At 42.7% G+C, this 17,159-nt stretch overlaps 1 protein-coding gene across 1 annotated transcript; it reads left to right on the forward strand.

The window, feature by feature from the left end:
- The first annotated feature begins 9,963 nt into the window (after positions 1 to 9,963).
- Positions 9,964 to 13,077, forward strand: LOC131266494 (uncharacterized). The gene is made up of 3 exons (XM_058269043.1): positions 9,964 to 10,756; positions 10,934 to 11,112; positions 12,170 to 13,077. The coding sequence occupies exons 1-3, from the start codon at positions 10,639 to 10,641 to the stop codon at positions 12,455 to 12,457; spliced, it is 585 nt and encodes a 194-aa protein (XP_058125026.1). The 5' UTR covers positions 9,964 to 10,638; the 3' UTR covers positions 12,458 to 13,077.
- The last annotated feature ends 4,082 nt before the right edge of the window (positions 13,078 to 17,159 follow it).

Consider the following 17,159-nt stretch of genomic DNA (forward strand, 5'->3'; position numbering starts at 1 on the left):
CGATGTACGATCCTTTCAATGTTGGGTAATTTAAAAAAATGATACAAAAGTCTTATGACATAGAACAAACATTATAAAAGAATGTAAAGTATAAGACAACCATATCTGATATTATTTTTCATAGTTTGGCAAAATGGTATTGGTTTAAAAAAACGTAACATATGATGTAGTTGAAAACAAACTGTTATTTTAATTTAATTGAGTACAGAATAAATTTATATAATGTTTAGGAGGAGCAAAATAAGGAAACAAAACAGCAAAATTAGTACAATATCTCCTAATATGTAAAACACAACTAAGACCTCCTGGTTGGACTTCCCAGTCACCGCCAGCTTTCGTTAAGGCATGCGGCCTCGCTTTTCGTATGTTTCGTTTACCATTAAACGCTGTAATCCAGACGATTTGCATATCGATTTCAGGGAAATGGTTACCCGTTTTCTTTCCCCCGATTCCTGTACCGCTCTTTGCCTTTTTCCGTTGGCTTCTAAATCGACTGAACGGAAGTGTCGGGCCCTCTTTCTGTCGTTGTGCCTTCCCCGGCATCTTTACTATATCCTTCGGGGTAACCTTAGTATTTTTTTTTGTTTTGATCATAAGTGTTAGCAGTGGGATGGGTTTTCCCCCATGCCGGTAAGCTAGCATGAATCATCTATTGGGGCACGCAAAATTCATCCATCAAGCCGAGGGTTGGTTTCGGGTGTAGATTCGAGCGGGAAAGTGGCTTTCTATTTCGACGAAAAACACTGTTTTCCCTCTGCATAGGAATTTATTTACATCCTCTTTTTTGTTTTGTTTTCTAGTGCCATAACTCGATAATTTTGGTACATTTGAAGGTCTTCTGCCTTCGTCATAAGTGTCAGCGCCAACGAGCAGTCTTCGGAGTGAAGGTTAGGGCTCCACGTGGTGGTTTTGCATGTGAAGGCAAAATTGTACCAGTTTTTCGAAACAATTTTATTACATGTGCATATATGGCATCGGCGAGGCGCACGGCATATCGAAATTGTTGGGCAAAACCTTGAACAATTGTTTCTTCGTCATACGAATTCTTGAAAGAAAGTGTGGAAGCCCTTCAAACAGTGAAAAAATGAAGGATCAAACAGAATAGAGCTGACTAAACGTTGACCGTCGGTGCTTCTACTTCCAGAGCTCCATCGAAGCCGTAGTTCATTTTGCAGCCTTGGATAGCAAAAGTTGCTCATTCACGCATAAACAATTAAGGTTCCCTTAAACATCCGCCTTCTGACAGTGCGAGTGGTTTTAAATTCACAAGAAATTAAAAACTTCCACCAAACCGTAGCCGATTACAATCAATTACAAACACTCCCAGGAAAACACTCGATGGAAAACCTCACGCACGATCCCCGACGGAATGAATACGTCGGGAATACGCAAGTAGCAAGTAGCACACCAACTCTGCCACTTAGCAGCTCAATTATTGGAAGTTCGAAGCATGTGTATCGGCGCTTTTCCCGGGAGGGGCGTTTTCCCAACCCAAATGGTTCGATTCACACCGTTCGGCGCACCTGCTCGGCCCTCGATAAAGATTCAATTACGGGTTGGGAAAAGTTAAAGCTGCGTGTCGGTCGTGTTAAAAACCATATCTTTCGATCGTTGGACGATATTTTGGGCGAACTGTTCCGTTCTCTCCGTCGGGTTGAACTTCATGCGGGACCTTCCAAAGGGCATGCCACTTGACTGCAGGGAAAATTACGGTGACCTTCGAGGTGGATTCCTCGAAAAGTACCTATCGATCGGGAAATCTACCTGGCTTATGCTATGCGCAGTAACAACCGTTCGATTTATTTTCGTTCTGTTCGAACCTTTGTTCTTGTTGGTTTCTTCTGCTACTAATTACAATATACTATACCGGGGCAAGAAATCGTTCGTGTCGTAAATCAGGCAATCTTATTAACATTTTTATGATCCCCTTTTTCTCCGACGTCGGTGATGGCGACCATCGATGGTGAGAAAATGTAACATGAACACCTCCGTTTCTTTTCTTCTTCGGTACCGAGTCCCTCGCAAAAAGAAAAACAAACTAATTACCTCATGTCCACTTTGGAATAACTCAGCAACTTCAGACATCAGCACTCTCTTTATTCTTTGGAACTGGTAGAAATAAAACCTCCCTATGAAGGATTAAGATCCGTACCGCCCGTGGTGGAGTTCAAGGTCAAAGGAGGATTATGTAATACCACGAAGAAAAACAAACTTCAAAAAAGCTTGGTGCTGCTGATCTTTCACCCCGCCGAAGGGTTTCAATGTCAAACTGCCTATTTGTTATTCACATTGCATAAGTTTTTTTTTATTTTAGTACACCAAGGACTTTACGTAATCAGGTAATTAAAATTGAATACATAAAAATTAATGCTGATGGCGTGTGATAGATTTCGGGGAAATTGGTGTACTGCATTTATTTTTAGTGCTATAGAACGCATATGGATGAAATATACGAAACCAATTGAGACTGATAGAAGGTGTTAGTGTGATCTACGCCTTAAATTTCTTAATGTTAGTAAAATAAAACTGAAGTAAAAATAGATTTTACTACAAAATATGATACGTATTGTTTCGAACTTTGCACAAACTGTGATCAGAAAACACACGTGCTTCAAAGCGGCTCCGAAGGGAAACACACTTTCAGCACGCGGTAAAGGAAAAACAAACCATTGCTCAACACAAATCGATTGCCGCTTGCTCACAAAAATCATAGCAACGAACCCCTCGATGCACTAACTCGCTTCTCCTCGCACGTGCAAAACCGTGGATTTCGTTGCCTACTGCTTGGAAAAAGCTAGTAGAAAGGAAAGCCTACTTTTGTTTGTCCGCCGGGGTGTGCAGGGAAGCACGGGGGTAGACATTTTTGACAGTTGAATAGAATAGCGAACAAAACGGGTTTGTGTTTGTTCTCGGTCGTGCTTCAGTGTTTTGAAGCCAAAAGGATTCCGCGAAATGTAGGTTAAAATTGAATTTTTCGCACTCACACGTTCCACGTTCGCCGCTTGCACTTTGCAACCGAGTTCAATGCGACTGGGGTTCGATCGAGTGTTTGTGTGTTTTTAGTAGCTCATTGCGTGTTGTGATAAGTGTACGTAGTAGGTTAGTAAAATGGCCTATATTTAAACGCCTTCCATCCTGCTTTTCCAGGCAAGTTGTTGAAAATTAGCATAAAAAATTAAATTTGAGGGACTGTGTCAAGCGCAGCAGTTAATTTACGTTTACGAGCAACCTAATCACAGTCGACGTGTGACCTATTCAAAAGTTCATAGCTTTGGCTATTGTTAGTGTTGAGGACTCAAGACCCAATTCATTGGTTAGTGAGTAGAATAAGGTACATTTAAGCTAGTTAGCTCCCGTTAATTTTTTTTATCACTAAAAAGACGAGGTTTCGAAAAAGAAATCGCAGAATTCGTGCCTCAAAAGACTCTTTACTGATAAAAATATATCATTTCATAGAAACCACCCTTGTCTGTGAGGAAGGAAAAATCTCACCTTCCGACATTATGGATTGATGTGCTAACCATCAATCAAATGAGCAGTAATTCTGATGATAATGTTCTTGAAGTCAGAAATTACGTGCCTTAAGAAAAAAGGTACCAGGTAAACCGTAAATAGGGTCACGTGTTGACCGCAGGTGGAAAAGGGGAACAGATCGCTATCTGTGCAAGGAAAGAAAAGAAAAAATAAATAAAACGATACAGGGGAGAAAACCCTCGTCGTGAGTGCAGGATACGGCGCGACCGTGCGAAGAATGCTTTTCCAGCGTAATTGCTGGTGGTAATTAGCATTTTGTTGGATATATATTCCTGACGATGCTGATGATGGCTTGAAGATAACCGATGACGATTGGTACGCGGTATGGAAAACGTGTACCTTTTTATTCCGCTGTGAGTAGGAAGACGATCGTCGAATAGTCTACCTTTAGGCGCCACTTTTAAAGACGGTACTGCTATGCTGATGGGAATTCAAGATAATGAAATTCTTAAAGTGGAAAACTTGCAAACCTACGTACTCAAGGCATGTTCTGGAGTTGTTACATAGTTTGAAAAGCGAACATTCTGTGGAAGAGATAAGTGGGACTGAACTTTTTGGGGTACTTTCTTCTACACACTTTATCTTTGATGCGATAAACGATCACTAGATGATTCTAATGGAGGCGCCTGGTACCTTTCACGAACGCGTTGATAGTATTAGTTGGACAAAAATACAACTATTTGTTGTTGAAACTATACGTATTGATACGTAGTATACGTAGATAGATATTTTAAAACTATTCGAATTTGGTTTTGTTGCCACATTATTATACAAACAGAATCTTCTTTTTCTCAATCACTCCAATGTTCATGAATGAATTGTAAAAATTGTAAATATTTACGCATATTCAACATCGGAGTGAAGGGACGATAAATCTATTCCATTAATTCTATTTGCATATTTTTGACATATTTTGAATTGTGTTAGTGGTGTTTTGTTTTTCTGTCGCGAGTATTGAAAGGACAAATCATTGTATGCACTTTTCCACTTACTGCTCAAACGGTCTACCTGTGCATCGTTCAACGGTTGAAGAAAACATAACTAAGGGGAACGGCAACATTCTTCAGCACTGAAACAGGCAGTGGTAGTTTTTCTTTCAGACGACATTTCCCCACCAGACGGCATGGATGCCCCGCTCCCCGAGCCGGGTTTGTGATTGTTTATTTCAATCTCCGTCCACAATAAAATATTCCTTCCGCACACAAGCCCACCCTGGGGCGTTCCAATATGGCTTCGTGGGGGTGTTGAAAACATAGAACCCACACGGTGTGAGCCCTCGGACTTGAGCTCTCGCACGGAAGTCAACGGCCATAAAATGAAAATTTGACTCCGTTCAAGGGAAAAACCCCACAACTCGGGGCTGCGAGTTCGGGCTGACCCGGTCTGAGGTCCTTGTTGGCTCATGTACGGATGTCAACGTTTACGTTCGCGTCGATGGAGCAGGGATTTATGATTTTTGTGCCCTCCCGTAGCAAGTGGCTCGCTTTCCCGCCCAAGCGAGTTCAACGAAACCTAGTGTGGAATTGTAATGCATTTCATATCCACCTGAAGGAGAACCGTGAGGTCTTGGTAGCAAACAAATTGGTTTGTTTCAATGATTTCTCTCCAGTATTTTATTTCCGAAATTTGATTTCAGATAGATCGAAAGAAAATAATAACTTAAACATGCGTTCTTTGCAGCAAACGTTTTTTAAATAACAATATAATAACATGCTAACTTGATGTGAACACAAATTTGAAGGCACGTCAAAAATCAATTACCAAAATAACCTATAAACTCTTGTACATTTCTTTCGCTTTAGCAAAGGCACAAGCCAACACACTCAAAAATCCAAGCTTGTCGATACATTCAGGCCACGTGCTCGGAGCGCGAACGGTCAAGCAAAAGTTCAAAGAACTCACGAAAAGTCGACTTCATTTGAATTAGAAGCGAAGTCTACTTCAACTCCGAAGGGCTTTCGGTGGGAGAACGTCTCCGACTTACCGTCCGGGATGTAGATGTTGAGGAACAGGCAGTCCTCGTCGTACTGCTTGTCGCCTCCCCCCTCATCGCTCGACTGGATCAGCTCCATGAACAGCTGGTTGTGTCGCCGGTGCGTATCCCGCGGCATATGCCAGCAGTGCGGTCCCGGGCTGGTCGCGTTCTTGACCCCCTCCCAGCTGGGCAGGTTGTCCACGACGGGTGGCGTGAAGCGCTTCTCGTTTGTCGGCGCCTGAGCGTACGGAATGCCGAGGTACGCGACGACCCGCTGCGTCCGGAACATCTTCATGTACATGCCCATCACGGTGCCCTGATCGGGGATGGTCACGGTGGGCGGATCGCGCCCAAACCCACCCCGGCAGCACAGCACCACCAGCAGGACCAGGACATGGCCGGTCCGGCGCCGCCGATCCGATACCGATGGAGCCATTTTTCCACCTTGCTTGCTCGCCGATGGAATTTTCACTTTCTCTGTGCACCTTGCGTTTTTCTCAGGACGCGCGCCAACGAAAACCAACGCAAGAAAAACAATCGCGACACCGTCCACCGGAGTTGAAATTCCCTCGCACCGATAAACTAGCACACCAGCACCAAAACCGACGACCCGCCGAATCTAGACCATCGACGGGGTCGCTCCCCGGTACGCTGTAGCCAAGGGTTTTGGGACGGTTCCATTCACCAAACAACTCCGGGCTTCCCGGAGCGAACCAAACAAACAAACAAGCAAATCGTCGATCGAAAAATCAAAATCACGACACAATTTCACCTGGCTGACGAACAACTGGCACAGTGAAGCTTTGCATTCGACTAAATCATCCGAAAATGAATTTTAATCACACTGGTTTTCTTGATAAACTGCTAAAAACATGCACCACTATAGTAAACGTTTGTGCTCTCGAGTGATTTTTGTTTTCCTCTTTTGAGCTTCCAAATGGCACTTCCAGATTTTCTTCTTCAAAAGACTTATGTTCGAACCAAATCAAACTAAACGACCCGCCGTACCAACGACACGATCGAGGTCCTTTTGCGACGTTCGCGAGGATGTGCCGTCGCTACCGTGGCCACCGCTGGAATGAACGTTCGCCAGAAACGCCTCGTGGTTCTCGGGAGGGTCGTTCTCTCGTCGGCAGGATCTCGGCTTCAGTTAGTCACCTCCGGTTAGTTTTGCCCTCCTTTGTTTTATTCTTTTGCCATTTCTTTCCCTCGCTTCGAAGTTCGAAGCACCCCAAATCAGGAGGGTCTCACGCGATGGGCCCTCCCGTGTCGGGCTTGGACGGGGTCGGGAAGTCGAAAGTAACCCCGTTTGAACACAAACAGTGAGCCGGAGCTAAACAAATACAATCACAGCGTATCAAAGGGGTGATGCGGAGGATTAGGAACGTTAGGAGAGTTAGAAGGTACAGGGTGAACTTGTGTAGGCCAGAAGAAAAGCCAGGTGAGTTGTGCGTGAGTGGATTCTACTGCTCCGAGTGTTATTTTTCTTGGGTTGAGCTGTAAGGGGCTTGGACCTTTAGGATGGATGGATTTAAAACAAATGTAATTTGCTGTACTTCAAATATGTTCACTTAATTCAGAACAAGTTTATTACTTTGGTGGATAAAATACTTGTCTAATTATTTATTTCATTTCGTTTTTGCAAATTTAAAAACTGTTAAACAAAAAGATCTTGGCGAGAAGCTCAAATTTACTCCGGTTTTTATTTTAGTTTTTGTTTTCGTTTGATAATTAATTTAATTTATTTTCCCTTAATGTTTTCTAATTCACATTGTATGGAGGAAATCCTGTTTATTCATTATTGTCTTTGCGTGGAAACAACTGTACCATTCACCTACTCTTACTCAACATTTCTTTACACTCGCGACTCTACACAAACAGTGTCTACTCACGCTTTTCAGATCGTTCGGGAAAATTTCTTCGGGGTTTTAAGTGAGTTGCCCTCTGTTTGTATTCGTTTGTGAGAGCGATTCGGTACCCTTGCCGAAAGGACCCCAAGATGTGGGGGAAAGAAAACGATTAACGTTCGAATACATGGCGTGAGGGTTCCTAACAGCACCGGGTGTATGTGTGTTTGTGGTAGCAAAATGCAAATCGCGTTTGCCACCCTTCGGGAAAAAATGGACACCCTTCCACCACGCGTCTGGACCGAAAACAAGGGAACCCGAACGGTCAAATTTGATCAGGGATTTTTGTCTGATGCTTTCTCAAGACGTCGCTTTTTGTCATTTTGTGCTATCGATATATTGTTTATTTTAAATAATTCGAACAACTAATTGATAGATTACAATCATGTTTTTGTCAATGAATAAATCAAAAATATGGCAAAGAAAATTTCCTTCCCTTTTATTGAGACGTTCGGTTGTCGCGGATAATTTTACCGGAAAGTAAACGTTCGCCAAGGGTTTCCGCCGGAATGAGGTCACTGGAAGAAATAGTCGGCAAACGCGTACCCAGGCACGCCAACGGCTGAAAGCGAATTTGCTCCGGGCGTTTCTTTACGTGGAAAGGATGTGTTTTGGTTTTCGGAGTGTAGGTGTTTCCATTAGGGATGATGGAAAACATAGGGTAGGGAAATACACCACCAATGTTATGTGTTGTTGCCGTTTCCGTTCGCCGGCGAGAATATGCACCGGGCGTTTTGCGTAATGCGCCTTACCGTTTGCCTCCCCCTGCCCCGGTCAAAGGACATCAAATGCACGGGTATGAAAAAATACACACAAGGGACCAGGGAGCTTTCCCGACCCGGGAGTGGAATGAAAATTAGCACGAACGTGGACATCCACTTTGGCACACCTTAATTGCTAGCCATATGTGGAACGGCTTGTTTTTGTTTGTGTATGAGTTTGCCTTTGTTTGTGAGCGAGTTTTTGTCATCAAACACAAAAACCAAACAAATTAACGAAGGTGGAGCTTGATGAAGAGTGCAAGTCGAGTATGAAGAATGAAGCATTTCTTAAAGTGTTCCCTCACGACACCGGTGACCGATTCGGGGACTTTATGCTGGTCGTTTCGGCTTTCCATCGTGGAAAGCCAGCCGAACGTGCGGGTTTGGCGTGAATTATGGTTTTCGTTCAGCTTGTATGAGGTCATTGTTCCAATTGCGACCGGTGACCGGTGCCGTGCTACAGCTCGTTCTGGCGTCCGGTCAATGTAAGAAATGGGAAAATAGGGCCGAAGAAATTCTGTGTTTCGCAAACAAACACAAAGCGATGTAGGTACGGCACCGGCAACATAATCATGCGTGATCAAGCGTGTTTTTTGATGGTTTAATTAAATAGCTGACGCTCGGAAATGTTGCCGGTACGTTTTAATTTAGGAGATTGGATTTTTTGTTTGCTAAATATTAGACCACGAGCGGCTCAAGTGTGATGTTCATAATTTGATAATGTGAAAGTACATTTATCTATGGTATATCTTCACAAGTAATCTAATTTCATTTTGTAATTGAAACATTCCAAATGAGGTCATCCAACATGGATAAGAACCTAGTTTTTTTTACTAATGCCATTTTTACAACCTCTCACGCAACATTTCGGAAATTTGTTTTTTATGTTAAATAGTGCAAAATATGCGTGTTACATCTTCATTCGATTTATTACTATTTCGGGTAATACGTAATTTGAACACTCCGAACTGGCTTCATATGACGTAATACACCGTGATTAAATTTGTTTATTATTTTTTGAATTATGATTTTTAACAAGACTTTAGTCCAAGCATTGACCGTTTATTTTTAAAATATTTAAATAAAATGGGAGAACAGGAAATTAAACAGAATCAAAACATATTTATGGGATTGCACTAATATATTGAAAGATAGAATATAAAGTACACATGATTCATTTGAAGTTTTTGATGGCTAAAATGAGAAAAAATCATCAAACGTAGACTCAATTCCAGCGAGATTTTTTCTGTTGAGTCGTATCTACACAAGTTTTGGAGAGTATATGTGAGGAACGAAACAGTCCCAATTCATATCGTTGTTTAATATTCAAATGATGTGATGTTTCATAATGTAATTTGTGTCCGTTTTGCGCCATTGATTGATGGTTGAGGGTTTCAAATTTCCTGAACCAAATTATACACTTCCCAAAACATCCCTGATTTGCTAGAACTTGAAAGCAATAATTCTATTCAATTATTTTTTCCAATTTTTCATAGCACTACAGCGTCGTTTGGTCCTCTGGAAGTGTTTTCTACCATAAATCCATGCTTTTCCTTTGAAACCCCACAAACGGACACTTTGAAAATGCTCGGTAGTGCGCACGCTCGGAAGAGTCCTTCCAGCTCCAGCAGTGTCATCCTGACGGAAGGATGAACACCCTGCCAGGTCCTTGTTCATTTTTCCGTCAACGCTACTGCACGGGGTCAGGCTGCCCCGCAGCAGTGCATATGTGCGGATGTAAATCTTGCCACACTCTGCACACAGTCGGTTTCGCTGGCAGTCCTGCGTTCGGTCGCTCGTTCGGAACAAATCGCTGCTTCCAGCTAGGTGTCCAGCTGGACGAAACGGGTTGCAAAGGAACGATGGTGGCTCCAACAGGATCAAAGTAATTGTAGGAGGCGGAACGATTCGCTGTGGGGTTGTGTTTATTAGCGAAGGCAGCAAACCGTGCACCCGTGGCTGGTGTGTGTTTGTTTGTGTGTTTGAACGTGAGGATTTGAAAAAAGGGGACATCCCCCTCGCACCTCTCCGGAAGTATCAAGCAAACGAAGGAATTGCTTGCTCGTGGGTGTTCTTCCTCTCCTGCTTCACGCATCGTTATGTGATCCAAGGAATGTTTGTAGTCGCCATCATTACACAATCTACGCGAAGCACAGCGTATCCTTCCTATGCAGTGTGAACAAAGGGAGCGAACGCTGTCAGTTTGATCTTCCTCAGCGAATCCCGAAGCCCCCGCGGCCCTGCTGGCACTGGAATAGTAAACGTTAGTGCGCTGGGAGCAACAAGCATTGCTTGGCATACATTCAGGCGCATTCCTGCACGTGAAAGGAAAGACGACAATCGAGGCATCATTTTCGAAACCGAGGAGACGTCGTGGCTCTTCATTCAAAGGAGCTTTTTTACAGTAGGAGTGGTGGTGGTGGTGACGGTGTGGAGGTTTAGGAAACATCATTTGCAGCCTATGTGGGCAGCACTGCGCGACACGGCAGTCGGTTTGCTTGCCGAAATTCACTCACTGCAGAATGAAGCAAAAATGTCAATTATAATAGCAATTGTCTTTATGGGATTGCTTGAGTTAGGTAAGTCGTGTCCTGCGGCAATATCTCCCCCTGCTGCACCTTCGCATGCACACCCTCCTCGGTTTCCCTTCCCAGTTGTTCGGGTAGTTTACGTGCTGTCAAAATACGGTCTTCTAATGTGGTGTCGTTTGTAACTCTCTCCCTCTGTCTCTCGCTCTCTCCCCGCCACCCGTACAGGCCGATCGCAGTACCTAACGAACACTGTACATAAGACATCAGCTGCAACGGAGAAGATTAATGATCTCTGGTGCTACTCGTGCAACGCCACCGACGATGGCGAGGCGTGTATCGAGCTGTCGTCCGGAAATAATGCGTCCTACGTTAAAAAGTGTAACACGGAGGAATTTATCTGCATGGTAAGTCTGAATTCTGTCGAAGCCACCAACCATCCCGATTTTAATGGTGGTTACGCTATCAGGTTCGTTCGACGCATCAGGATCATAAATGTCAAAGATAGTATGTGAAAGCACGTGTACGTGTATGTGTTCGAATATAGGGCAATGGGCAACCGCGTGTAACATCATCAGCATGGTACAGGTTGACAACCACCGAGAGCCGGAGGTGAATAGAACAGGACAGTGGAGGGTTGAGGGAAAAAAGTGGGAGAGTTTCGCGATTTGACAAACGGTTTCGTATGACACGACACAGTAAACAGTGCAACAACGTCCCATCGCTGCAGCGGAGCCTGCTAGGATCGTCCCAATGGAAACACAAACCCGCTGAGACTGTCTGACAACATTGGCGAGGCGGTACGGTATCGGGTTATTTTTGGAATGTTTCATCCACACTTACTTACTGCCATAAATTTTGCACTTACTGTGCGACGACTGGCGAGCGAGTTCTATTTACTGTCCCTCCGGTACATAAACACAAACACACAAACACAATGTTCAGGATAACGCTAGGAAGCTTCCGGCAAACGGGGAGCATTTTTGGGGGGAACGTTCCGTCACAGGAGAGATAAATTAAAACCCGAATCGATAAGGTCAACCAGAGGACCATCTATCCTTCCCGCGCGATTCTCATATATTTTGATGGAGTGTTATTGACAAACGTGTTGGGCCTGGAAGCGCTACTGTTTGCCGGGTTAATTTTGGGCTACGAATGACGTCAGTTGCGAGCGGTAAATTAAAGGATCATAATTGAATTATGATAAGATTTAGGTTTGACGGTAGACAGTTCTATGAATGGCATGGAAGATAGATCTTATAACATAGAGCAGTGAAATATTAGGGAAAAAGTAAGGTTTATTCGAATTATTATATGATAAGAAATTAAAATTGGTGATAAGCCAAATGAGGCTTAACTCGTTTTTGTCATGCTTTTTGTGGCCAAAAATATTATATAAATAATCTAAAATGTAATTTTGATCAGCTTTCACTGAGTAACAAATTTCCTTCCCATCCTTTTCAGGTCAAGCAGTTTTCCTACACGACCAGCACGGAAAACTCTACCTCGACGCCGAAGCTGTGGTCGCTCGAGCGTCGCTGCATCAGCAGCTGCGAGGCGGGTTGCATAATCATAGGCGAACGGACGAAGCTGTACGCGTGCACGAGCTGCTGCGAGAAGTCGCTTTGCAACACCGGCAAGGCGCGCTCGACGAACCTGATCGGTCACTTCCGGCGCCCACCGGTGGCCCTGGCGTTCGGTGCTCTAGTGTTCTTTAGTGTAACGAAACCCTTCTGGCCCGGGGTGCTCTAGTCGGGTGGGCGTAGTAATCGTAACATATTCTAAAATCTCTCAATCCCCCTCACTTTCATCCCGATCGAACTCCCCCGTTACTAATCACAATTTTCAAATGGACAAATTACTCGTAATTTTGCAAATGGACAATTTCTTTCTGTCCCTCTTCACCAAACCCTAGTGGGAGTGTTCTGTATCGGCACGGCGACGGCCGCTGTGAAGGAGTTTGTTGCGTAGAACGTTGTCATCTTGGGACCTTTCGAAGTAAAGTTAGCTATAAGGACATGTTGCTGAAAATCACAAATTGTAGTACTTTTTAAAAAACCATACCAAATGCCCTTTGACTTCGGGCTGAAATGTCATAAAAAGCTTAGAAAAATGGCACTCACCCTTTTTCCAAACCACCTCATCCCTAAATCTCTTTCTCACACACCCGCACACCCAACCTGCACCACCCCGCGTTTTCATTCAATACATTCTAATCTATGTCGTTCGTTCCATTTAGATAGAATTTGAAAAACAAAACAAAAACAGACGAATATTCTCGAATTATTTCGATTAAATTAAACATATTGTTAAAACAAAACAAAAAAATATCTTAGTGCACAAGTGGAACAAAGTTGTTTCGAGGTATAGGATTTAAAGAGTGAATTTTTATTCCAATTTCAAACACAATTCTCATCTACACGCGCCATAAACGGGCCCGGAAAGGGCGAACACAAATATGACACACAAAGAAAACCTCGTGCCACACACCGGACACACACGCCACACTAGAAATGGATCTTACACAAATTTGATAGTAGATATAAGAAACTAGCAAACATAAGCCGCAGTGAAGCAAATGAGTAGAGTAGGTATCACAACACGGAAAAGTGAGTGACATCTTGCAATGAATCGATTTTTAAAGACATGCGAACAAGATTCTTTTAAACAGAAAACCAAGCAAAAACCATCGGTTTCTCGATGATCTTTTTTTAATCTTTAAACATTTATTTTGCATTAAACCATGTTCGAGGGGCAAAAGAAGTGGTTTTAAATAGAAACAGAACATTATGATTTATTCGATATGTTCGAAACAATTGTATGACAAACGTATGCTTTGTGGATTGGTTTAGTTTAGTGTGAAAAGTTTTTTTTTTCTACTAGAACCTATTATAGGGTAAGGGCAAAAACAACACACTTATTCGAGAACCGATTGACACACGCAGCCACATACCTACTTAAACAGAAAAGCGAATGCCAATGGTCCAACTGGACAGCCAAAAGATTTAAAGCAAAGTAAACCAAACGAAACATATAACCATACACAAAAGCTAAGAAGCACAAGAAACCACAAACAAACGTAACGGAAAGAAGTGTCAAAGTAACGGGAAAAGTAAAAGTAAATATCATTTTATCATGTTTTCGTCTTGTTTAATGTGAGAATTGTTTTCCAATAATACGCATAGATTTGATGCAATAAAAATTTTAATGATACTAGTAAATATAGTTTAATTTTTTTTCAGTTTTCAATACATTTCACTGAAAAGTTTTCCATACGCTCTCCTGATACTAAACTTATTTGAATGATAAAAAAAAAAACATTAAATATCCTTGAGTCAAATGACCTAATATTCTTACTACGAATGTAATCATTTTTATTGCGTAGTTTCATGATCTAAAATCTTGTATCATAACCTGTTCTTTTTAATTTTGAAACTATATTGTCTGTTTTTGATTTTACTTTTAACTCTAAATATGTTCAAGCAGTTTGCCGATCCTCGTTAAGTTATCTTTTAAAATTAAATAGATGTGTCAAGATCTCGCAAATATTTTTCTAATGTATCAACAACCTGTTTGTTGCTTGATACGCTAGCATTAAATCAACCCAACATCTAAGATCTTTATGCTTTAACCTTGAAACATTTGTGTATCTGCAGAAGTATAACATCAACGAACCAACCCTTCAATTATTCATCCTCCTCTGTCCCGATTCATAAGTCCACTCCATTTTGGGTGACGAATGCATGCGTTAAATATTAAATCAATGTTCAACCGGCAACGACAAACAAACCGTGCACGCGGATGATATAACATCGGCACCTCAGATTCCCGAAGGCCGCACGGCGTGTGACTTGGGCGCGTTGATCGCGATCCGATGAACAATGTGTGTATGCGTCGAAGTTGATGATGATACGAGTAGTGCGATAGCGTGACCATCGACCGCACCGAAAACGTGCTCGTTACCAGCGCCACGGTTCAATTGAGGCCACCGTGCGGTACGTGCACGGTTTTGCAGCCGGCATTGCGCAGACAATTGGCGGGATTTCCAGCGGAGCAGAATTTCTTGGACCCCGCGTTCCGAGAGGAACCTTGGGGAAATGGCCACAATGCGAACCTCCTACCACACGGATCTGAAGGAAACCAAAAGTAACGCACCCTCGCGTAAATCCGAGACCTTTCGTCTTGTTTCTAGGAACTACGTATGGAAATGGCGCAGCGGACCCATCCAACACACCCCAAAGCGTCAGCCGGCAGAAGCAGTGAAGTGGATTTATGAATGAATCGAGTAGATCCGTGTTATGCAATCGCTGCTCGGCCGCATCGAAGCTCGGTAGTACACGAAAGATGTTGCTGAACGCGGGAAAAACCCAGACGCTCCGGCAAGAAACCTTCTTACAAACCACAACAATCATCGACTCGTCCGGGTGGCATTAGGTCGCGTGCCGTTGGAGGGGTTTTGGAGTTCGAGTTCGATGCCGGTACAAACACCGAGATTGGCGAATTGCTTTGGGGTGCAATAGAAAACTCGCCGGGAAAACCCCGGCGTTGTGCGACCTCAACGAAACGAAATCCATCGAGCTGCAGCTGTCCAGCGAGTGTTTCGGTTACGACAAACCCACCAACGTCATCAGCTGGTGAGGTGAGCTAGTTTTTCAACTAAAGCAATGAGCTTTTCGCACGGGGGTAGTGAACCGTGCCGGTTATGCCCTCGATTTGAGTTTTGTGTCCGGTTCGTATAGGTCTCCAGGATTTGAAACGGAACGAGCCTTCATTTGTTAGGTGATACACCTTGAATTAAATTATTAAAAATTATGTTGCATTGACAAACGATTTTCGTGTGTTGTAAACGATTAACGTGTTGTAAATTTGGTTTTATTTTTACTATTATCATTGTCAAACTCATAAAAGAATTTCTCTATGCATTTGATAAACTACCTAACATTTAATTTTGTTCACTTCTAACGTGGAACGTTAGGTTAACGTGGAACGTCAGATTTCAAAATGAACAAAATTTATTTAAATAGTTAAAATAAATTTATTTTTTTAAGTTTATCTTGTTAAGTACACAAATTTTTGATTTTGAAAAATGATATGTTTTCAAATCAAGCTAAAAAACGCTTGTTATCAGCAAAAATGGGTTTAAAACACGGCGTAAAAAGTTGTAGTCCGCTATTTACAAACATTCACTAGGACAATTCTTAAAATACATTTCCGTCCGGCCTTCATGACGCCGTCAACAAAAGGGAGATACGATTGCATTAACGCAAAGGAATCCTCTCGACCGAGCCGGCGTCGTGTCATGGTCAAAAGGCACCGGAGAAGCACAAATCGCTACCATAAAGCTATCCATCTGGCGAAACTCTCACTACCTTTACCTTTCTTTCGCTTCCAGCATGGGACAGTCGGGTTGACGCACACCGCCACCGTCTGCGGACCGTAGGGCGAATTGCATAATCTTTCTCCACACGGCTTTAAGCTGTATTGCAATGGGGATCCTTGCCGGCGAAACAAATCCCGGATCGTGTAGCACGTTTCGTTACGAGCCCGAGTGAACGATTGGGGGCAAACTATTAAACATGTTATTACATTTGCTCGTTGCATTCTGAAATGCAGCACGGTGGTTTGCGTTTTAAATTGTGCAGACACGCAGGGACATTGATGTCTGGATGGCGAAATTGCAAACCAACATCCGGGACTGAAGGTGACGCTAGCTGTTGGTGGAAGACCCGGGCTCAGATCACAGAGCGAATGCTAATGGGACAGATTCCAGGAAGGTTGGAGCTGTTTTTTGCAAAGATTGCTAAATGCCATAACACAGGATCATCTATATCAAATTATGTTTAGTAACAAAATTATGAATATCCAATTTAATGCATTAACAACACTAATTGCAATTTGGAATCAATACACTATGATGAAGGTGCCTTTAAACTTTCTCAGATTTTTTTTTCATTTTATAACATTTTATCATTTTTCCAAAATTTTTGATGAAAAGCATTTATTTTATTTAAAAAGTATTTATTTTCAAACAACAACAACCAATGTATACATGAAACAATGCAAAAATGTGACACAGTAAAGCTAAAAAATCAAACTAAAACACAGCATTTTATCTACTTACTCTGAAACCGATATGACAGAAAAACAAAGAAAAAGGGATAAGAAAAGTGCCATCGGCCTTTGTAGGTCAGTTTCCGAAGAAAGCACAAAAAATCAAAGCAGTCCGACGGGCCTGTTTATCGATCGCGTACGAAAGACTTCAACGCTTCGTAGAGCGAGGAACCCGAAAAGCGACGCTGAAGTCATCCGCTACCAGCAGTTCAGCTATCGGTCGAAATTTCGGAAGTGGCTCATTTTATGTGTTTTTTTTTCTCTCAATTTGTTTTCTCCATTCAATCACGATGATTCATCTGCTCATGTAATGCCTGCTCACGCGGTCAACATGTTCGATGCG

This window comes from Anopheles coustani, chromosome 2 (assembly GCF_943734705.1).
Source record: "Anopheles coustani chromosome 2, idAnoCousDA_361_x.2, whole genome shotgun sequence".
NCBI lineage: Eukaryota > Metazoa > Arthropoda > Insecta > Diptera > Culicidae > Anopheles > Anopheles coustani.

Coding starts and splice junctions, on each gene's coding strand:
- LOC131266494 (XM_058269043.1), top strand. CDS start 10,639: ATGTGGGCAGCACTGCGCGACACGGCAGTCGGTTTGCTTGCCGAAATT. Junction 10,757..10,933: donor TATGGGATTGCTTGAGTTAG/GTAAGTCGTGTC, acceptor CCACCCGTACAG/GCCGATCGCAGTACCTAACG. Junction 11,113..12,169: donor CGGAGGAATTTATCTGCATG/GTAAGTCTGAAT, acceptor CATCCTTTTCAG/GTCAAGCAGTTTTCCTACAC.